At 44.9% G+C, this 24760-nt stretch overlaps 1 protein-coding gene across 1 annotated transcript in view; it reads right to left on the bottom strand.

Moving 5' to 3' along the window:
- Window positions 1-24559, bottom strand: part of LOC142817697 (discoidin, CUB and LCCL domain-containing protein 2-like) — a 127376-nt gene extending 102817 nt beyond the window's left edge. Inside the window, exon 1 of the mRNA XM_075895051.1 lies at window positions 24099-24559. Within this exon, the coding sequence (XP_075751166.1) occupies window positions 24099-24183 (85 nt within the window). The 5' untranslated portion in view covers window positions 24184-24559. The remainder of the gene's footprint in view (window positions 1-24098) is intronic.
- Between the last annotated feature and the right edge of the window lie 201 nt (window positions 24560-24760).

Here is a 24760-nt window from a genome sequence, read left to right as displayed (position 1 = left end):
GTCTGTCTGTCTGTCTGTCTGTCTGTCTGTCTGTCTGTCTGTCTGTCTGTCTGTCTGTCTGACTGACTGACTGACTGACTGACTGACTGACTGACTGACTGACTGACTGACTGACTGACTGGATGGCTGACTGGCTGTTGTCTGTCTGTCTGTGTGTCTGTCTGTGTGTCTGTCTGTCTGTCTGTCTGGCTGACTGACTGACTGTATGTCTGTTCATCCGTCCATCTAGTGAACACTCCAAGTAGCGCCATCTCACATCTTTTCATCATATATTCATCATATACAAGCACCGCCATCCAGCGGACATTCTAATGACTAAACGAGAGGTGGCTACTACGATGACGATACGGTACACATGACCCACGGCGTAAGGAGCTTCACCCCTAAAAAAATTGTCCTCGGGCGAGCGCATCTCGGTGACTTATCTCAGTCTTGTGTAAAGGAAGAGAAAGCTTTGCCACACGGCCTTTACCAGCTTTCAAAGTGAATTAAACTTGAGCCAATAGTGACGCTGAACATATGAGAGAATGCTAATGGCCAATATGGCAGTGAGCCCTGGCGAGCCCAAGTCTCTGGAGATTCGGCCCAGATCTCAAGAATGTACAAAACGATGTAGCTCACGCTCTTTATGCCGTACGGTATTATCGAGAGACAAAAAGGAGGTTCAATGTGCCAGTAATCATCTCTTCGAATAACGTTTTCACTCCATCTACATGTCTATAGCAATTACATCAGCGGCATGCTTACGTTTCTTTGATTACAGTAAAGCGCACGCTATCTCGACACTCTCCATCTCCGTGCTGTCAAATGAAGTTACGTTTTAAGACAGGCACACAAATAAATGAGTTCACATCTCTAATTAAAACGAAGCCTCGACGAAAATTGCGACGTGGGATGCAGAGCCAGCGACATGATAATGGCCAACTCGCGATCGGGAAACACCACAGCCGCAATCGGAGCGATGTGTCTCTCATTGGAGAGTGCTGCTCGTCGTATAGCGATAATTCGACAGGATGGGGATTGGCATTGGGAGAATAAGAGGGGTGGTGGTGGTAGAGGGGTATTTCCCCTTGGGTGCTAGAGAGCAGTGCACGAGAGGTAACCAAGATAAGCGGGCGAACTCATTAATTACCGGCATCCGCCCTTCGACTGATCGGAACACCGTTCTTTTTTTGCAATTATGTCCTGATGGCTGCGAAGTGTAGGGCTTGTAAAAAAACGAGCAAGACGGTTTGTAGAAATCAGTTCGGCGTGCTGAAAAACAGCGCAGATGCTGCGGCAGACCAACCGTTTATTCTCTGTGCTCTTATGTGCAATAGGATCTAGGCGTCGAGAAATTAACCATTTTTTAAATTTTGTCAACGGAAGGTGTCAGTAATGATGGCTTGAATCAATCGAACTTGTATTCTGACGACGAAGCATCGGCGAAGAGGACAAAGGAAATTGCAGTGTCCCTTACGCGTTCCCATAAGACGACCACAAAGCGAACGCAACCTTATTTTACATGTGATCTTTAGAGCCTGCCTCGCCACCTACCGAAAGCTTTTAGAACCTAACTGTTTTCACATTGCCTCCAAGATCGAAGGTGGCTAACGTGGTTTTCAACTGCCTGCGTGATCGTACCACCAAGCAATGCATTGACCTGTTCAAGTATCGTCAGAGTGACGTCACTAGTTATGGCGATTTGGGATGTCATGATGACGTCATAAAGTCATGACGATTTTTCGTCACTCGAGTCGGCGGTGATGTTACGACGTGTGAGTTAACTTTCGAGTTTGATGAAGCGTCTAAGGCTTTATCTTGGATAATATAGTTACCCATCATGGTGGTTTAGTAGTCAGTGTACTAGACTGCTGGCCCGAAAGTCACAACATCGCATTTCTGCCGCGTAGGCCGCATTTCGATTAAGGCGAATTGCCCGTGCGATGATGTTTCGGTTCGTTTTAAAAGAGCCCAAGAAGTCAAGATGGCCGGAGCCCTCCACTGCGGTATTCCTCATATCGTGGTTTCGGAACATACCCCACCCCCCCTAACACACCAATTATTATTATTATTATTATTATTATTATTATTATTATTATTACGAGCAATGGTTTGTAGCAGCTGCTTTTTAACGCACTTGCGAGGCATCTGACAGGGTAAACGCAATGTAGTGTTAGGTATTAAAGTCAGGTTAGTGAGGTATGTATGAAATGAGAGAGAAAAACAAAACAAAAAACAACAGTGCTACAGGTAGTACAAATGGTACTTCAAGAAAGCACAACAGCTGGTTGACGTGAAGTAACAGTGCAGTGGTGGAATGGTTAGAAAAAACATTAGAATAGGAGCCTCTGTTTATTGAAATCCTGTCAATTAAGGAACCCCAGGTGGGTCTATAGTTGCGGATCCCGCCACCATATCATAAAGTTTAAGATCTACTCCGATGACATGTTAAATTGCTTACATGCCTGACGGCAAGGAGTAAGGCGATAAAAGATAGCTAGAAAAATAAATAGTCTATTGAAAGTAAAACACGCTCATGTTATGCCAATAAAAATTATATCCGACAATGTTCCGACAAAACGAGATAACCGCGATGGCTTTCAACGTGTTTTTGTGCGGTTGTATTACGCATGACATTTGCTGCAAATGTTGCAAAAAAGTTCCATAAACTACCGCATAATCGCACAGCACGATGGTGTGAATGAACAAAAAAACAGCATTAGACTGTATGCAGTGCAGCACACAGCAATAAAGTCACGCAGTCGCATTTTCTTGTTAGAACGACAGTGCGTATTATCAGGTTATATCGTGGCGTGCTGGGTCAGTCTATCGTTCTCCCAAAGTGGAACAAATAATGCTTTGAACACTATATTTTTTTTCATTAAAAACAGAAGCGATTTAACTTGTACAGCCTCCGCGAATCGATATACATGCTTTAGAGTGCCCTCTTTATACGTGAATGATATTTCGCGTTCTGAAGTTTAGAGTGCAAGAATTAGGAAAGAGATGTCACGCAGATTTTTACAGTACCATTAGGCTTCATAGGACTCCGTCAGAGCCCGCAAATCTACGAGGTTTGTGCTTGCACTGAGTTTGAGTAACTGCGATTGTAATAATAAAGGTAAGTCCACCGGCTAGCAAGATTCCCTGCAAAGCATCACCATATCCATGGTCGCCCCTCCCAGGTGAATGCAGTGGTTGCCAGGTAAGTGTGGTTGGTATCTATGGACACGATCCAGAAGATTCAGCTGGAGGATTCGCTGCTTCACCGCGCCGCTCTCGATTGCCGACGTAGTTCGAGGGAGAAGCGCAGCACACGTTAATATGTAACGCACGAAGAGTTAAATCTCTTTTAATGCGCTGCGGTCTCATACCCGAAACCGCAGGCGGAATGACATTAGGTATGCATATTTTATTCCCGCACGAATGCTGCCTATGCGGCTCGGACGTTCTGCTGGTGGATGGGAGGTATACGTTCCGATTTCACGCAACGACGGTCACGATTCGGCGAGCAAAAGGGGAAGAAAGGAGGATGGAACATGAGAGCGTCGCCCGCGATTTCACCCACCGGCACGCCTATACAAATGGCCCTGACTGTGCTGGATTTAGTCCACTACACAAAGATAAACTGACCGCATACAATGAGATCACTGAACACTTCTTTTTATACGGGCAGAATAATTTATCCGCACCCTCCCGCAAGCTCAAACAGAGCACACGCCGTTACACTTTGACGGCTACAACAAAATCGTACTATTCACCGGTTCAAATCAGGTGGTGGTACGTAGCGGAATAGAAATTATATGCAAAGCCTGCGACGAAAATGCAGGAACATTACACCACATTCTTCGAAACTGCGATTTATTACGCGTGAACGCTTCGAAAGGCTCATCACATCGCCAGCTTACAATAATAAAATCCTGGCTGTCCAGTACGCCCAAGACAGAGCCGGAAGGCTCGACCTCCCTGTTCCGTCATGGGAATAGCCAGGCTGGCACATTCACGTCATGTCCAGGATAAACAATAAAGTTTTAAAGAAGAAAAAAGAGAGGAAAGCTAGCCATTCTAGAACAAATTGTATGCTACCTTAGTATAATAATAACCATGGCTATACGTCCTAGAACCCCAATATGATTATGAGAGATGAAGCAGCGCAAGGTTGCGGCAATTTTGACCGCCTGGTGTTCTTTAACGTGAGTCTGAATACTAGTACACGGGCTTTTCTCTGGCACTTCGTCTCATTCTAAATGTGGCCGCCACGGCTGGTATTCAGCAACCGAGCATTGTAACCACTGCACCACCGAGGCGAACGACTTTCTTACCCTACACCATAGAAACGAGTGGGTGAGTTTGAAAGTGAGAGTTATACAAAGATATAAGGAGAGAGTGGAGGGAAAGAGAAAGATATTAAGCCCACACGCACTCAGTCACAGTCCTCCTCAGTCAATACTCCACTATTGGTCTATACTTTGGTGGGCACAGCGGCACTCAGGCAATGCGGACGCTTAACCCCTTCGTCTTCATCGTGCAGATGCTGCAGCTCTTCCCGGACTTGCTGTTCTCTGTCAGCGGTGGAAACGCCATCTTGACCACGGACACGTGGACTGCGCAGGCATTCAACGCACCGACACTACACGCACCAGATATCCTGCTCTTCGTGGCAGTTGAATCTGTGTTGCGTCACTACAAGGCAACCAGTGCAATCAACCTACAAGCAGCGCCACCACGGATAACCACGACTACAAAAGCGCCCGCACCAAACAACGCAGGCTGTGGGCACAGCGGCACTCAGGCAATGCGGACGCTTAACCCCTTCGTCTTCATCGTGCAGATGCTGCAGCTCTTCCCGGACTTGCTGTTCTCTGTCAGCGGTGGAAACGCCATCTTGACCACGGACACGTGGACTGCGCAGGCATTCAACGCACCGACACTACACGCACCAGATATCCTGCTCTTCGTGGCAGTTGAATCTGTGTTGCGTCACTACAAGGCAACCAGTGCAATCAACCTACAAGCAGCGCCACCACGGATAACCACGACTACAAAAGCGCCCGCACCAAACAACGCAGGCTGTGGGCACAGCGGCACTCAGGCAATGCGGACGCTTAACCCCTTCGTCTTCATCGTGCAGATGCTGCAGCTCTTCCCGGACTTGCTGTTCTCTGTCAGCGGTGGAAACGCCATCTTGACCACGGACACGTGGACTGCGCAGGCATTCAACGCACCGACACTACACGCACCAGATATCCTGCTCTTCGTGGCAGTTGAATCTGTGTTGCGTCACTACAAGGCAACCAGTGCAATCAACCTACAAGCAGCGCCACCACGGATAACCACGACTACAAAAGCGCCCGCACCAAACAACGCAGGCTGTGGGCACAGCGGCACTCAGGCAATGCGGACGCTTAACCCCTTCGTCTTCATCGTGCAGGTGAGAAGGGAACATGGAATTTGTATTCGATCAGACAACCGTTTCTTGCTTGTGCTGCTGTGCCCGCGGCAGTTTTGTGGAATTGTGTCAATATGTATGGACCTAGCGAAGAAATTATTGCTCCTTGGGGGCGATATTGAAACAAACCCTGGGCCTGAGCTAACCCAAATCGCAAGACAGATAAAGGAAATTGCTTCCGACATAAAAGAGATAAAAGAGAAGCGTCTGACCGATATTGATAAAAAGCTTGACGCAATAACGGAACTAGAAAAGAAAGTCGAAGCTTCTCACGGTGAAATATTAAACATGAAACAGGTAATTGAAACACTGCAAAAAAGAATAGATGACCTTGAAAATCGAAGCCGCCGGTCAAACCTTATTGTGTACGGCTTAGCTGAACAGGAGGGAGAAACAAGTGAAAGCTTAGAACAAGCCGTAAACGAAGGTATTATTAAAGAAAAATTGGAACTTGAACCAGTTGCAATCGAACGTATACACCGATTAGGGAATGCACAGACAAATAAAGTCAGACCAGTGATTTTCAAACTGCTGGATTCTAGACAAAAAAATGGAATACTCAAAAATGGGTACAAACTGAAAAACTCTGGCTTGTCCATTGGTGAAGACTTCTCGCGTAAAATACGGGAAGTCAGAAAGAGGCTTTGGGAGAGTGCAAAAGAAAATCGACAGAAACACGAGAAGGTGTCACTAGCCTTCGACAAACTCTATATTAATGGCCAAGCCTTCGTTTGGAATAACGAAAAAAATGACAAAGTTCTGCTTCGTCAAAAAAAGGACGACACGAAGGGGCGGCCTTACACTCGTCAAGGCACAAAATTAAAGAAATAACTGTACTGAATATAAATGCTAGAAGTATTCTAAACAAAATCGAAGCTCTTGAAAATCTGTTGCTTGAATATGAACCTGATGTTGTGGCTATTACTGAAACATGGCTCACCCCTGACGTGTACGACTCTGAAATTGCTCCCCCAAGTTATTCTGTAATCCGCAAGGACCGTCTGACGCGAGGGGGTGGTGTTGCTCTGCTGATAAAGAATCGCTTTTCCTTCCACGTTTTGGCGCACAATTTAGAAGCTGAAGCAATCTTTTGTAAACTCACGTGTGACTCAGGGACTGTGTTCATTGGGTGTGTTTACCGGAGCCCGTCATCGGGTCATGAAAGTATATCGGCCATTCAAGAATTCATGCATCAAAATGTGAGAAATTCGAAAGTACTGCTGATGGGTGATTTCAATCTTGCTGACATAGAATGGAATACTATGCATCACTCGTCAGCAGCCTCTGAAGCTCTCCTTGATATTATGCTTGCCTTTAACCTTCAACAAATCGTAACTGAGCCTACGCGCACACAAGGTGCCGTTAAAAACATCCTGGATCTTATCCTTCTCAGCCAACACTTCCCGATAAGTGCCGTTAAATCGAGTATTATTGAAGGCATTTCGGACCACGATATACCGCTATGCATTCTACCTATTAGCAATACCCAAATCAATCGTGACGAAGTGTCTGTGATTGCTGACTTTCAAAGAGCAGACGACAACAGCATACTAACACACTTAGACTACGAGTTTGCCAACTTTTCACAACTCGCGTCGGACGCATCATGTGACATAGACGCTCTATGGATTAAGTTCAAATCAATTATATTTTTTTGTATCGATAAGTATGTTCCCCAAAAAACTAGAAAACAGCAGAGGTCAAACCCATGGATCACGCGTGAAGTTATCCACTCAAAACGTCGCGTGAATCGTCTTCGTAAAACAGCAAAAAACAACCAAAGCCAGTCGATAACTTTAAAACTGCAGAACGCTAAGACTGATCTACGAGATAAAACCAAAGCGGCAAAAGATCATTACTTTAACGTAACTCTGCCGAGTTTCCTTGCAAATAACCCTCGCAGGTTCTGGAAACATTTCAGTGTAAAGGGGGCAGTGACACAACTATCTGCAAAAGAAAAACAAGATAAAGCTGAGTCATTTAACAACTTTTTTCAATCTGTATTCACAGCTGAAAATAAAAATGTACCCTCTATTAGTTCGCGCATTACCACGACCATCGATGACCTAATCATTACAGATGCCGGTGTCATGAATCTTTTATTGAAAATTGATCCCAGGAAATCTAGTGGTCCCGATAACATTCCGAACGAATTTCTTAAAAGGTACGCGGAATGGAGTAGTAAATATCTCGGAATAATTTTTAGGAAATCCTTGCAGCTCGCTAAATTACCGTCTGACTGGAAATTAGCTAAAGTCATACCAATACATAAATCCGGAGATAAAGTCCTGGTATCGAACTATAGACCTATATCTCTTACAAGTACATCGTGCAAACTACTAGAACATGTTATTTTTAAACACATCACATCTTTCCTTGAACAAATACATTTTTTTTCTCCCAACCAGCATGGATTTCGAAACGGTTTATCAACTATTACACAATTGACCGAAGTTGTACATGACCTTGCACATAGCCTCAATCGCCGCAGTCAAACAGATATGGTCCTATTAGATTTTTCAAAAGCATTTGACAGTGTCTGCCATAACAAATTAATTGCGAAATTGGAAGCCATCTTAGGTAACACCTCATTCGCCAGTTGGATTAAGGACTTTTTGCTCAATCGAAAACAATTCGTATTCTTTGAACAAGCTACATCGAAAACCGTTTCTGTATCATCAGGCGTACCACAAGGATCAGTTCTTGGACCATTGTTATTTTTAATCTATATCAACGACATTGCAACAAACATCGACTCTAACATAAAACTTTTTGCTGACGATTGTGTTATATATCAGGAAATCAATAGCCATACAGACCACCTTGCGCTGAGTGCCTCCCTAAACACAATATCCGAATGGTGTAAACAATGGCAGATGTCAATAAACGTAAAAAAATCCGCTGTGATCACAATAACTAAAAGAAAACAGCCCTCAATATTCAACTATGCAGTCGACGGCACCATGCTACCTAAAGTAAACCAACATAAATATTTAGGGGTGACGCTTACTTCGGACCTTAACTGGACCCAGCACATAGATAACGTTTCCGCAGCAGCACTACGCAAGTTATTTTTTCTTAAAAGAAGCCTAAAACTAGCTCCCACCCCAATAAAGCTGCTTGCCTATAAGACATTTATAAGACCGATTTTAGAATATGCCAACGTGGTTTGGTTCCCGCATACAAAGACTAACATAAGGAAACTGGAAGCAGTGCAAAGAAAAGCGATAAGATTTATTCACAACAGGTACAGGCGCACTGACTCCCCAACTTACCTTTTAAACGCATCCAATCTAAAAACGCTGCTAGAAAGGGCGAAAGAAGCCCGCTTAAAATTCTTGTTTCAGATAATTCACAACAGTTTCAAGATAAACGTGTCGAAGTACATTTCGTTTTCCGAAACCCGACCTACACGCCAACAGCATCCCAATATACTAACAGAATATTCATATAGTAATGAAACCTTCAAGCATTCTTTTTTTCCACTTGCCATTAGGGAATGGAATCAAGTACATCCATCGATCACAAACACCAAATCATTCTCGGAATTTGTTAATAAAATTGAAGGCACAAGCAACTAATCCTCGACACAGAGAGGATATAACTACAGGCCTGTCTCAATAGTGTGATAAATGTATTCATTGTATATATTTTGGTAAACGCTATTTGTTCTTGCCTTATATTTATTGTAACCTCTTTTTTTACATTTATTAGATATTTCATTGTTCCTGAAATGTTTTATGTTTTATATATTGCACTTTTTGTATTGCCCTCCTGCTACGCTCTCAGATGAGAGCAGCAGTATTGGAAATAAATAAATAAATAAATACCTGCCTGTGGAAGTTGTTGGTTGGTGAAACTTCACTAATGGTCATGAGAGACGCGACTAGCGGACTGAAACACTCCTTCCCCGTTGGTACGGGCAGGTTAAGCGCGTTTTAAGAATTTCGGCCTTTATTTACAGTGACTTCCCAGAACTAAACTCTACTACGGTTACTATATACCTTCACCAGTGCGTGCTCAAGACAACTAGTTAGAGTGACTACGAGTGATTGTCACCACACAGCGTCGCGAGGACACATTGTTCCCACGCTATCACAGTTCGCTCAAACTGGGGTTTGAGCCATTATGATGTCACGAGATAATACCTTCGCGTGTTTGTGGTCACAAGCTAAGTATTGTACAAGAGCCCAATTAGTCACGTAGTCCTCACTGCCGTTTCAAGAAGTCACCACTAGACACCTCGAGCAGCAAGCGAGGTGATAAGCCTGGCTAACATATCCGGGAATTTAATTATTATTTGCTATCTTAATCTAAAGGTACGTGTACTACTGGGCGTAACTACATTTTCGCATTGTTGAAGCACACAGGCGGAGAAAAGACGTCTGAATTTCAGAGCTCTTTTGTTTTTGTTGGACACAGAGTTTTATATATTCTACAGGTGGAGTTTCATCACGTATCGTTTTAATCATGCTGGCAGCGGAGATTATGAAACTGCGTAAATGAAATGCGCGGTGAAACTAACAAACCGATACACATTTGCTCATACCGTCTGACGTAACGACAGTCTTCATCAGCGTTGTCACAGATACTTATCGCTTGAATGTACGCTACACGTGCTGACGGGTCGTTAGATAAGACATGAATTTCGGTCTTCTTCTAAACTTTCCATTTCCCCTCGTACAGTTGCTGTTGAATACGTGCCATTCCTTTTCGCTGCTGTATACATATGCGTATTAGAAATATACTTCACTGTCGGTTTATTCAGAGAGTAGTCTCGCTCGCAATCTCGCTTTTCTAGTCTGCCCAAAGTATTGACCCCACAAATATCCGCAGCAGCAGCAGCAGCGAAAGTAATGGACATATCGCGAATACATGCGAGTGAACAAAAGCAGAGATTCAATTTGTAACTCCCTGGAATGAACCACAGTCGTGGATCCGCTGCCTCTACGCTGAATTATTAACTCCGGGTGTCCGATTGCTTGGGTTCTTGCGTCACTCGAGTCTCCGCGAGTCTTCTCTGCATCGTTACAACTGACGCCTCTCTTAGCAAAGTCTGGCGCGCAACCACAGTCTGCTAATGAGCAAAAAAAAAAAAGCAGAAACTTGGACAAGCTGCACCCGACCTAACGGCTGCTCAATTTACTGGCATGGTTATGGACGAAGACTGCCGCACTTAGCGTTCGCAAAATTGCCGCGATTGCCTCATGTACGGCAATAAATTAGGAGCGAATGGCTCCTTCAGCGGATACTACCACTTTTGAAATTTTCGTAAATCAAAGTACAAAAATAAAGTAAGGTTACGCTGAAAGGAGTCTGTATTGAAAGAAAAGAAAAACAGTTCAGAAGTTCTGGCGCAATCACGAAATCTTTACGTTGGCTTTGTGCGTGATTAGAAAGTCTGCCATTTGGAACGTTTCGAGGTCGTCTCCAGTTCTGAAGCGCAACGTGTCTTGAAGAGAAGTTATGCCGCTGGATGTTATACGCATGTTGATTATTATTTCGTGAACTCTCCATGGCTCGGGCGTTCGATGACATAAAGAAAACTGCACAGAAAAAAATTAAAAATAAAAGCAAGCAGATAAAAATTATATGAGGCAACTGAGCGTGGCATGCGCTTTAGCTAATGATCTGAAAACTTGAAGTTAAATCGCTCATGGTTTTTCTTGTGTTCGTCGTGCTGTGCATATTTGGAGAAAGATTGACGTTATTTCCACGAAGATCTTCATGGTGCTGACTTTGCCGTTGAGAAATCACTTAACAAGGAAGGTTTCCGGAGTAGACGTTACGAGAAGTCGACTTCGTAAAAGCAGCGACGAATGCGAGTGCACTTTGCGCAACGTCGGCTTCGGTGACATTCCCTGTTTAAAACTTCTAATCACTTCAAACCGTCGTGTTTTTTTTTTGTGCACCTCTCTCTAGTTAGATAGAACCTCGTTTTAGTCGTTGGACGTTTGCGCAAATAAGGTAGGTTAGTGCAGGCAATCTAAACACAGTTGTAATGTCTTGAATGCTCATTTACTCAAAAACAAATAAGCAGATTACCCCAACCCAAGACGCGCTAAGGCAGATGAAAAAAAACAAAAAGAAGAAAAACACAAAAAGAAACAGAACGAGAAAGGTCAGGACAGTGCTAACACAGATGAATTAGAGAAAAAAAACTTAGTGAGAGAAGAGAGAATTTCTTAGAAGGCAGAGAGGTAAGCCTGAGCTAGTTCGCTCTAGCCTGCTATGCTACACGGGGGATAAGGGAAGGGGGAGAGAAAGAAGGATGAAGATGGGGACAGGAATGGGTGGTGCGTATGTACAGTAGCCACTTAGCATAGCGCTTTAAAGCCAAGTATCTAGTCCGGTGCTTTTGATGAAGTCTAAAACACCTCATGTAGCAGTTTTTGGCACTGTTTGGCCATTTATTAGCTAGGCTTGTAAGTAAGCGATCAGGCATATTTAACGCAGTGCAAAAGTACGCGTGAATGCGAAGTACGTATTTGAACCGCGCTATTAACAAATGTTTTCGCGCGCTTAGACTTTAGGGAAGGTAAATTGTATCTCTTCTTTTTTTCGATCTGAAAGGGCGATAGCGGGATAAACCTTAAGCTATATAGCAGGCTAACCGTAACAACATACTAACCTTTTGGCAGGGACGATGAAAGAGTGAAAAACGGAGTGTCCAGTGCCACTAAATGTGAAGAATGACCAGCGTAGCAACAGTGACATTCGTCTCTCATTTCGGACCACGTCATGGCGTCATTGCAATTGACCGACGATGACCGATGACATACACGTCTCTTTGGACGTCACTGCATAAGGACTCGCTTTCTCGAAGAGTGCTCGACAGCTTTGAACTTGGCTTGGTCACCATGACAACCACTGCATTAAAGCACGAGCGAAACAAGCAAAGAAAGAAAGTAGAAAAGAGAGAAAGAAAACAAGACAAGGAAAAAAAGAACGAGAGAAGGAGAGAACAAAGAAACAAGGTAAAAAAGAAAGAAGGAAAGAAAGAAAAGAAGAAAGAAAGAAAGAAGCATTTGGATAACCTCTAATAAGTTATATTATTACTGCCAGAAACACACGACGCCCAAACAGTCCTACGACTGTTGACACCATGAGCTCGCAAAGACGTTTCCAACAGGTTTCCAAGAAGCCACACCAAGGTCTCCAACCAACAAGTCGAGTCGACAGTTTATCACGCACCCTTCCAACCAATCAAAGCCTCAGTTGCGCCAAGATTCGACGCCGTTTAAGTAACGCCGAACTCTGGGCTATCCCACTTCGCTGAACCGTTATCGCGCGACAGACCATACGTCAACGCACTCTCAAAGCTCGCAAGGAGATGAAAGACGAGACGAGAATAACAAGAGAGAGAGAGAAAGGCAAGAACAAAGAGTGAGACACGTCCGAAGGAAACCGGAGTCAACGCCAGCGGCGACGAAGTTTCGAGGGAAGCGGGAGTTATGTCGGGCATCGCCGATGGAGCCAGACTCGGCCGTCATCTCTGGACCCGCCCCGAAGCGCACGACTGGGACACGGGGGAGTGGGGGGGAAAACGGTGTCGCAAATTGCGAGGACTCAGCCGGCATCGCAGCTTGCCGCTCCGCTGGCTGCTCGCTGGTTGCTTCGGCCAATCGACTACATAGGCGGGCGGCTGCGACCGTGATGGATTTGGATCTAACGCCGCTTCGAGAGGCCATCATCGACAGCTGCGTCTGGCACGACGGAACGGCGACTAGCGAGAGTGCACGCGAACTGCGCGGGGCACGTAGGGAAGGAAGGGGGGGATCAAGATCCGCTCGATTGTTTTGCCGAGATTGGCGCCACGGATTGCGAGCTTCACTCCAGCTATTGAGGAGACGCCTTCGAGAGTGTTTAGATTTCTCTCACGATGCGACTTTGGGGGGATGCTCTTGGGAGGCTGCACGATTACGAGAAGCGGGGAAAAAAAATCTGGGTCGCTCAACTATAGTGGAAAGTGCGAAAGCATATCTTTATGCTTCTTTCACATAATATGGCGGTGCTTTATTGTAAAACTGCGTTATGGCTTTTGATGCCCCTTCTTTTTTTTTTCCTCTTGTATCGATTACGCACAATTTTTTCGCATTAGTATGTTACATGCTCATACATGTAACTCCTGACCTCCACTATCCTTTTAATTGAGGAACAAGCAGTATGCTATGCTATAGACGGCACAGGCGATCGAGCATGAGAAGTTCCAGGATCGCACATACTTTGTCATTACAAGTTGAAAAAAAGATACTGTTGAAATTACACTGTAATAACGAGCCATAGCCAAACCCGTCACCGTTACGTAACGTAAGAGTGAATGTCGATACTTTAATTATAATATCGGAGATTGATAGGCCCGGGCTGCGTGGAGCTTTCACTTCATTGTTTTTATTATTCCATTCTTTTAACCCTAACTCGCTAATTATTATATAAGCATTTCATTTTGCACTAGACCAGGTTAGCACAGCTTCTACCATTGTGGAAAATGTCACTGCCTTGAGTTCTACTCTTCTTTCGCTTCCAGCCTGCAAAATATTCTAAAAGTATACAAGAGAGGTTAACATCTACCTAACGTTTATCCTACAGTAGACGGAGAAAAATAATACGCTGGTAGATCACCAGCGCACCTCACCAAACACATTGAATTGCGTTTACCACTAAGCTTGATGCGCATACCAAGCGATGTGCTGCATATCGGCGCGTTTTGCAATCGTAGATTACTGTCCTAAAGTTACCAATTAGGCGTTGAATCGTTTTAGCGGTGTCAAGCAGCGCGGTTGCACCATAACCGTGAGTGGCAAGGCTTGTGCAGTCCCATGACGACTTATTAAATTTGACACAAGTAATGAGAGGGAGGGGGATCAACAGATGGAAAGATGAGGACATTGGCCAGTTGCTAAACATTATGGCGCCTCCATGTTATGGAAGGAAGGAAAGTATCGCCTACAACCCTACGTTTGCATCGCTTTTTTTGTCTTTCGTTTCCTGCTTTTATTTTTTGTGTCAATTTCTTTTGCTATTTTAGTCTGCTTCCTTCAACCTTAAACTTATAACAAGTTGCCTGCAGATGTAGGAAAAAAATGGGCAATCGCAATAAAAAGTATGGACTTCACATGGACAAGCAGAGCGAGAAGAAATTACCATTAAACAAGCTACCAACTGCTTTAAGTTTTCTGAACTCGTTCGATACTAGGACCTTGGGCATCTGCCTCAGCTGCGCAGAAAGCAACTAAAGCACTGCTACTTTACCTAAAGTCAACAAACCTGAGCGACCACCTGTAGAGTGTGTGTGCTCCCCGAGTGTGCTCGTGATTGTGTGTACCTTCTCATCTCTCTGCAACCTCTTTTCTCCCCTTTATTCCTTCCCCAGTGCAGGGTAGCAAACCGTATGTGCGTCTGGTTAACCTCTCTGCCTTTCCTTGCATCTTTATATCTCTCTCTTTCGTTCGAATGATATTCTTTTAGCTGTAACTGCATTGGCTAGTATGATATGATTCCTGACATAGAATGCACCATTGCTTTCCCTATAGTGGTTTTTCTGCAAGTATCCTGCTTTCTTATTGGTTACCTTCGTTCTTTACGTTATGTTTTCGTCTTGCTGGCCGAAGCTTTGTAGACTGCAGCCGCTCATTACCACGCGACTTCATTTTCAATTTCTTTTAACACAGTTTCATTTTTTTTGTTTCCTTTGTGGCAGTGCTTCATTTATTAACTACACTTTCTTTCCCATCAGCCATTACACGCCTGCGTCTTTCATAATCTGCTTTTCTTAACTTTCACTTCCACGGAGGAAATCCAATCAAAGTTGACTTTACCGATCCTACTGCTATGCATTTCATATCGCGCGTTTCCTAATGCAGCGTATCGAAAATTTCTTTTCTGACGAGGTCGAGGCCGCCGCCGCCTTAATATCAGCCTCGGTGACCACGCTACAAAAAAAAAAAAAATGTGAGAGCGTCGCAATAGAGTGGCACATACTGTAACATTATGCAAGCGAAAGAACTCCAGCCCTACTGAATTAAACAAGGGGCCTTAGATCCACGAAACTTTTTTTTTCATTGCCCTGTTGCCTATGTCTCGCCATATCCGTGAAAATGTAAGGAACTACTTCTGACTGTGTGGGTGTCTAGTTAACACCCCTGCTTCCCCCCCCCCCATCTCTCTCTCACGCACACACACAGTGTTAAGTTTGAGACAAAAGCAACGCAACGATGCTACGAAAAAAGGGGCGCATATATGCAGGGGCGCATCCAGCAAATTATTTAAGGGAGGAATCTTTAACCATACTTTATGTAGGTTCGTGCGTGTGTTTGTATGTGTACGCAGAGGCGAAGTGTGAACTCTCACTTCTCGGCTACGCCAGAGCACCTGCTGCGCGCGAAGTTACTTCCACTTTACGTGCAAGTTCAGTGCAGTCGAAAATCTTTTGTTCTTATCAACATTCCGTAAATATACATAGTGCGCCCTGATAGTTCTCCATGCAAAACAACAGAGCGAGCCCTCCTTGCATACGCCACATGCAGCCCTCATTGTTCCAATGTTTCGGTGATGTGGTGGTCCTCTGTGCATACAAGCGCATATGAATCCACCTTGTTCATGAGTCTGAGCAAAGACCATTGTGATCACTGTGCGAACTTTCGAGCTCAAGGAACAAAGGACAGCATCATTCGAAACAACAAAGGGGGGCACCTTCCAAAAAGGTAAGCCTTTTAGCCGAATTGTAGCTTATTCGGTTTAGTGATAGCATCATAATGTAATACGACTAATGCTTCACGACACGGAATCGATGTTAAGCTTACAATGCCACACCTACGAGGGAGCAAAGTTTGCCCTAACCAGAAACCCAAACATTTCCCTCGCGGGTAATGCCTCGTGAACAGAGGCACCTTATGCGATACAATAAACCTGGACTGTGTGTGTGGTATGCAGTGTGTACCTTTTTCTCTTCTCATTTATTCCTTCATTCCCCTTCCCATGTGTAGGGTAGCAAACTGAACGCAGTCCAACATCCCTACCTTTCCTATATTTCTTCTTTCTCTCTCTCGTTCACTTTTGCATCAACCATACAAAGCCAACTTCCCTTGCAGTGAAATCCTTCGTATCCAGACTGCTTTCGTCAGCTCCTCATTGTGTTTACTTTGTACTTGTTGTAATTGCCTGTCATTACAGCCATCGAGGGCCTCCCGTGTGTTGCGTTGACCCACTGCTCATATAATAACCCAGAGTTCACGTTAAAGGAAACGTCTTACAGCATGAAACAAAGCGTACAAGTAGAGGTACCGAAATAGGCGCAATTCTTCCGTAGAAAACTACGCCGTAATTGAAGACTTGCGACGCCAAACAGGAAGTGGACCGAGTGGCACCGAGCCCGCGACCTTGACGCATCCGGTCTCGTAATGAAGCACGATAAGGATCGCCAACAACTCATGATACTCTTAAAAGTTGGCCATGCGTCAGACAACTTTGTGCTATTTTCTTTAGCTTTCTTTAACCGATATTTTTGCCGCGTCGTTTACGTCACGAGACCAGGCGTCCGTCTTTCTGCGAACGCACAGAACATCAAGCGCACGTGCGTTCACGACACAAATGCGATCTCTTTCAGACGAAAAGATAGCGATAGAAAATGTTATTATCTGGAGTGTAACCATCCCAAAACCACGATATGATTACGAGAGATGCTGCAAGTGGAGGGCTCTGGAAGTTTGCACCACCTGGGGTTCTTGAACGAGCACCTATCTGGACGTCAACTGTCTTTTAAAATTGTCTTGGCTAAACGATGACTTGTAGGTGTAAAATTGCCTTGGCCATGTTTCCCACCTTCATAGCGTCTCCTTCCGTCTTCTTTAATGCTTTGATTTCTCTGATTTCTCCCCCCCCTATCCTCTAGTAGGTTATTTCTCTAATTCCTCCCCCCCCCCCTATTCTCTAGTAGGGTAGTGAACCGGCCGCGCGTCTGGTTGACATTCCTGCTTGTTATTTTCTGCTTTCCTCTTTTTACTCCTTCTCCCCGTCCCCATATATTGGGAATTATACGAACCACAGAGTTTCTGTCTTTTTTCCGCTGCAAATAGCAGCGATTCCTTGTACAGCCAGGGGTGCCTTTTGCTTTGTCGTTCAAATTACATACTTTTTTAATGCGTACACTCTGACAGACAGTGATCTCCCTAGAGTACGTTCATTGCATTCGCAGCTGCAAGTTCACTTAGGCCTATATTCGAAAGCTATTCTCTATGTAGGGATGCCTTAATATAATTACTGGGTCACATAGTTGCACAAACGCAGACCACGTAGAGAAGGGCAATGGTCAACATGCTTATGATGCGCTGCAAAATAGAAAACAAAACGAGAGACAACGCAGGCTGATGCGAATGGCTCAGTGTCATCTCTGTTTTTTTCCCCTTACTCTGAAGCGCATCAGAAGCGTGAAGACGTACCAACTAGACCCCAACGTCACCTTATCGTCAATGTAAAATCACCCGGAGTAGCTTCGCCGGTTGGCTACCCTACGCTGGGAAAACGGGAAAGTGGAAGAGAAAGACAAGAAAGAGAAAAGGGATGGAAAGAAGGAAGCTGTTCAGACTGGTAACCAGAAACCTTAGCTTACGCTAAGCCTTAGCCTATGTTTTCACACATACCTCGCTCCTATGACGAAAATTTGTTAATTAACAAATCATTGCAGTAGACTTTTTGAGCGCTGAGATTTGCAAAAAAAGTTGCCGTCGTTTTTTTTCATTTTTTGTTAATTTTTCCTGCCGATGCGGGACGCAAGTAATTTCATCAGTAAGGGACCAAAATTACGATGCAACCGCCTTCCACCGGTTAATGAATGCGGGCTTGCGTGCACATTGCGATCCCCGGGCCCGTATGCATGTCTAGAGCAATTGGTGACGGTGAAATGAGACCTCTGCATATGTATACTATGTTTAGAAACGTCATTAGAAAAAGAAATGTTTATGAGCTACCATAATTAGGTGAAGTTAACGAAAATCGTTTTCGGTAACATGCGCGTGATTTAGCGTTTACTGCGCGGAATTGTTTTTCATTATCAGCAGTAATATCAAGCGTATTGCGATACAGGCGTGTAACCGGGATAGTTGGTATTTCTCGAATACATAAGCTACGTCGGAGAAACACTACAACAACAAGGGATAAGGGAGAACTAAGCATGACTTCCAGCTAACGTTTGTTACAAGTAATGTGTCGGCCCCTGGTTTCATCGCCATTACTATGCTGTTAATGCAATTATGAAAAAAAAGAAACTGCCTGCCCATACATGTGTAATAATAGGTTCAGAATCCTATTTTTATTTGGACATTCTCGGCTGGATTTCGCCGCCGGTGTCGACGTGGGCGTCGTTGTTGTGCACCGTATATGTATACGTATCTATATATATGAAAACGCAAGAAAGAAAAACAATTTCTTGGCTGTCCTTAAAATTTCACCGCAACGATTCTGTTGTAGTTACCGGGTGCACAAAGGTAATGAAAATCATACACAATCTGCGTTTTCAAAATGAGCGCGCTTTTCGGACACAGCGAAGTAACAATTTAGACGCTTATTAGCGGTCATCGGTATCTGTGAGTACGTTTCTTGCGTTATTCTTGCGTTAAAAACACGGGACATGTTTCGATCTGCTTGCCGTTCTGCGCGTGACCTTCCAATTTGTTGCTATCGCGTTCATTGCTTCGCCTTTGTGGCAAAGTTGTGACTTTTTGTGGAAGCTATAGTTAAGCAGCATATCAAAAGCAGGAGAACGGAGGCAAAAGAGAGTGGTTATGTGAACGTTGGTACTGTTTTTAAGCTTATTCCTAGTTATCTTCGCACTCATGGTCGGTCCACCTGTTGAAAGCGCCTTCTTACTAGTCGAAAGCCAGTGTAACAGTTTTGCGGTCCTTATGTATAATGAAAGCCACCCATCGTAGCAGCGTAGGATTTAAGGTGTAGTGCTGTGTTGTCGACGAGGCGGGTTCCACGGCCAGCGACAGCGGCCGCAATTCGATTAATTCATAATGAAGGAGGAAGGAAGCAGACAAAGTGGAGAAGGTAGGGAAGTTAACTATAAAGACATTCGGTTGACTACCCTACACTGAGTGACTAGAGAAGAGAAAAAAAAAAGCTTGTAAATGTACGAGCTACCACATCACCGAAAGGCGAGAGAGAAGCAGGGATGCGACAGGATATATAGCGCGGGCTACCAAGGGTTTTATTTTTTGTAACCACCTTCATGCATAAGGTTTGTAGGCTCTTCTATAAGGGCAGATCCTCAATGAGAACCAACGGACAACGAAGCGAGTAATGTACAGGGCGAGTTGTTTGTGGCAATCGGAACTGTTTTGCCGTAATTTCAATACATTTGCGACGAAAATAAGCGTACAAAAAGACAGCTTGCCACCAGTATATAGGAACCAAACCCACCACGTTCGTATAACGTGGCCGAGGCTCTACCGTTTTTTAAAATGTAATTAGAGCGCGAACACACGATAAACTCATTTCCGCACGCACACACACCGGCAACAAACACGAACAAGATCTACCATAACTAAGCTACATCGGCATGCAGTCGTCCTCCCGAGCACCTTATGGCTATGTGTGCACGTCAAGCAGGCAATGGTAGCCAGTGCCACCACTCGTTGTCTTGTCTTTTCGTGCACATTAACTTCTTCACATTTATTCGATGATTACTGCAGCTGAGTTGAAATACCACAAAAAAATCACAGCATATCCACGCAGTGAATGATGATAAGTGGGACGAAGCGTCCATGCTTCCGTCCGTCCATTCGTTCTTGCTTCCGTCCGTCCGCGCGACCATCCGTCCGTCTGTCCTTGCGTCCGTCTGTCCATTCGTTCGTGCGTCCATCCGTCCGCGCGTCCGTGCATCTGTCTGTTTACCTTCTAGTATGTGTGTCCGTCCGTCCGGGCGTCCATCTGGTGAACACTCCAAGTACCGCCATCTCGCATCCACTGTGGCATATATCTGCTCCGCGTGTCCATCCATTCGTCCGTACGTCTTCTAATCTGTCTGTCCGTCCATCCATGCATGCGTGCATATAATAACACTCCAAGTACCGCCATCTCCCACCTCGCATCCCCTGTGGCACCTACTCACTCTAGAACGGGTATGCGCCACTGATGGCTACATACACCAACCGAGGATGGACAGACCCACATCCTAAGGAGCTTCGCCCCTAAAACGTCTTTGATACGTTCCTTCGAATTGATTGCCTCTTTGTTGGTTTTCGGTAAAATTACATCTAACAAATAAAAACCAGCCATTGACAAGTTACAGAGCACCCCTAGTCCTTCCTTTCAACAGCTTCTGGGGGTTGTGTTAACAGTGGAGTACATTTACAAGTTCAGAACGAAGCAACAAGCTTGCATAAAAACACTTTTTTCAAATAAAACTCCCTTTTTAGACGTAAGTACACATTAAAGAACCTCACGTGGTCTAAGCTATTCAACTAAAGGCCCCTACAACGACGCGCTCTAGAATAATATAGTGGTTTCGAATAAATAACGCCAGCTTTCATTCTATAACCTAACTTGTTGCACATAGCCACGAAAGTATCCAGACAACCAGATGCATCGGTTTAACTCGTTCAGCGCTGAAATTTTATTTTGGTCAGATATGTTTTCATTTCGTGCGTATTTTTCTAACACTTCAGATCTCAGAAGGCCACAAACAAAAAAAAATTAAGAATGTGGCACAGGCTTTTAGAGTTTACAAGCATGATGTCAAATCAAGCCATAATGGCTCAGTGGCTTATATATTTCTGGTTTTCTTTCAATTCTGTGCCTGCGGACCGGCATATAATCGAATCCATACGCACGCTAGAGTATTCAAGCAAGCGTGTATATCTGTTTAAATTGTTGCATTTGCCCTGCCTCTAGCACAGATTACCACTGATGACGTGCGGGAAATGAAATGCACTAACGAGGAGGCGAATTGCTAACGCTAATGGCAAACTGTGAGTAAAGAAAGCTTTAGTGAGTGGATACCGGAGGTCACTGTATTACTAAGCTGCATAAATCGCCTTACCACAACACTACTACTGATTGTGTTTTTTTCGCCATAATAAAGTGCGTGCTTCAACTTATTTTCCTCAATACATGATATAGCACGAAAGTAACGGGGCATGAAAGAAAACACACATCCGTGTACTCAGATTTGGGTGCACGTTAAAGAACCCCAGATGGTCAAAATTTCCGGAGCCCTCCACTACGGCGTCTCTCATAATCAAAGAGTGGTTTTGGGACGTTAAACCCCACAAATGAATCAAGAAAACACACATGGCGTGTTAGTTATTCTTTCTCGTCTAATCAACATTTTGAGGTAACATTTTTTGGAATAACAGCATGTCCACAATCTCAATTTATGGCCATCTTGAAGTTATTTGAAAGGAGAGAAACACAATATTTGGTGCCAGACATGCATATAGGCATGACAAAAGACAAGCCAACAGTTAAGACGAGGCCTGATTAAGCTATCACGTTCTACTCTAGAAGGCAAAGCTCGACCGTACTACAAATTTTTCATTGTATTTTTAGTTTATTTTCTCGGAGAAATTAAGGAGTTACCGGCTGAGGTCTTGCTCTGTTCGATCACACTGGGATCCGGCAAGCTTTGGATTAAGAAAACCTAAGTTGACGATAGCCTGCGAGCGATTAAATACACAAAACTACGCGCTGTTGTTTACACCGTGCACATCGATGGCCTGCCTGATGATTCCGATGACGCCGTAAACACATTTCAGTTCCCTTTGGATGGCTTAGATGGACCACGTACTCATGAACCTCCATAGGAACTCGCTAGAAACAAGTAAAAGACAAAAATAATTGGACTGTGCGGTGTTCACAGTTCACGAATGAGCGGGAGTTTACGAGGACAAAGTCGTGCACTTAAGCCGCGCAAGCGTAAAATGCCTTTCGCTGCTTTAGTCTTGTTGTATTTGGAGCTTTCAACTTGTTCCCGCGCGACTTAAGGAAATAGTTCTCCCCCCTGAACGCCAGCAGGGTCGGGCATTCAAGCATTCCAGCGGCGATCCTTTCCAGTATGCAAAACAGGCAGTGTTCTCGCAACGCCTTTCGGCGCAGTACCCTGGAAAACTCAATTACCGTGGAACCACTACTTAGCTTCTCTGAGGTTCGCGCGTCCACGTGATGCTCCGCGAGCTGTGAAAACATTCCTCTATTTTGCCAGGGTCTTCTCCAAATCAGACAAGGAGGTAGAACAAACCCACTATTTTTTTTTGTTCACCAGTGTTCAGCGACAGCGAATGGTCGCTTTTCGCTAGCATATAGAAACTGCGTAAAGTGTCCACTTGCGAGCAAGTTTATTTTATTTTATTTTTCCAGCTAACGTCAGACCCGATGTTTCACGGAAAACAGTTAGTGTACCAGGCTCACAACAGCGCGGCTGTCAAGGCATATTGTCTGCGTTTCGAAGCTCACGCGAACAAAATAACCTTTAGCACTAAACTTGTCGTACGAGAGAAAGAAAACGGCGTTGTTGGTGAGACAGTAAAAACAAAATTTTGCGCAAAAAACACATGGACAAGAACGGCCTACCTTGTGTGTTTTCTTCTCATCCCTGGGTTTCCTTGCCCTTAATTTTGAGTACTGTCGTACGAGCTGCACAAAGCTGCAGTGTAGCCTCAGAAACGTATGGATTACATGCGTCGTCCCTGCACTGTGCGCTGAAGTTAGTGCAATAGGGTGGTGTGACGGTAAGCAGCAAGTGCATGAGCATGAACCAGTAAAAGTCATGCACGCTATGCGCCTGAAATGCATGACCATGGTAGTATTCATTTGATTCTTGGTTGATAAGGCACACGTAAAAGCCAATATATTTATTGTTGAAGTTTTACGCCCCAACTCCATGATATCATCGATATGATTATTAGAGACACCGCAGAGGAGGGTACCGAAAATTTAGATACGCCTGGGGTGCCTTAATGTCCGCCTAAATCTAAGCACACGGACCTCTACCGTTCTGCTTCAATCCAAATGTGGCCGTCGTGGCTGGGGCTAGATTTTGCGACTTTCGGGTCGGAATTCAAGCACCATAATAGAGTGTACTAGAACACTTATTCTAGTACACTTTAACCACAATCACACGACTATCGCGGAGAGTGACAGCACCGAGGAAGAGCCCGAGTTCAAACCAGCAAAACTTGATACGTAATCCTCCGAACTGAAATGTATGGTGGTAGTGGCATTCACGATACGATAAGTTTCAGAGAAGGTTAAACGGAATGTTAAGCTCGCTCTCACTTGTTGGAGGGAAAGCATCTGTACAGAAGTGGTGATCATATAAATAAAAAAATATGGGAGTCGACATAATGCGGGATGTGGTGCCATCGTTTCAGTGGAAGCGTAGCGGCGAGAAAGGTACACGTGAAACGACTGACTTGACGCATGGAATAGCACGTGCCGGCTGCGGCACTTCCAATCATTCAGAAAGTTTACAACAGTCGGTAGACAGAGCGCAATGCGTGAGTACTCGAATGCTGGCCGAGTATGAATGAGACACGTTTCACGTGGTACTCTTCGCGCAGAATTAAGCCCTCATATCGGCGAATAGACGAGATAGATCTGAAAAGTGGCAATGCGTGAACGAAAACTAACTAAACGCGGTGTGTGAATGCCGTATCGTGCGTGGACTTACAGCGTGTAGCGCCCAGTAGAAGAGTCAGGATTGTAGCGCCGAGTCTGAAGAACGCGCTGGACAGGTGCTCCCCGCTTCGAAACATGGTTGTCACGTCAGTTATGTCAGTCAGCAGCGTGGAAGCTCAGTGGATGTTACGCGCCACAAGAGACGCGAAAAAGAATGAAAGAAAAACAGAAAAGCACCGCGTGTAAAACTGTTGTCAAACTACGAGCGCAACGACAGGCACATGCGAAGTGTTCGACTGGCGCACGCTGCTCGTCTTCAGTGCGAGATCGTCGGCATGGACGAAGCGCGAGTGCGATGTGTGGTGCCAGCAGACGACGCGACGTTCATGACGCGGTACGACGAAGAACTGTCTCCTACGTCCACGAGTCCCGACCTCGGAGGAGAGGACAGGTCTGCGGTGCTCCTCACCGGCTACTGCTCTCTCAGCGGAATGCGGCAGCACTGAGTCCGGACCCGACCACCATTGCCAGCCCGAGCGCGAAGCATGCTTTCCCGCTCGCCTCCTCGGAGCACCGGGATCTCTCCGCTCATTGCATCCGAAGCGCCACCGCTGAGCGCATGCGCCGCCGGAGAAGGGTGGTCGCCAAGACCCTCTCGCCCACGGAATACTCCGCGACGAGAAAATAGTGCCCACCTTTATTCCAATTTTAAAT

This window comes from Rhipicephalus microplus, chromosome 5, assembly GCF_043290135.1.
Source record: "Rhipicephalus microplus isolate Deutch F79 chromosome 5, USDA_Rmic, whole genome shotgun sequence".
Classification (NCBI taxonomy): domain Eukaryota; kingdom Metazoa; phylum Arthropoda; class Arachnida; order Ixodida; family Ixodidae; genus Rhipicephalus; species Rhipicephalus microplus.
This window is presented reverse-complemented; position numbering and strand designations above follow the sequence as displayed.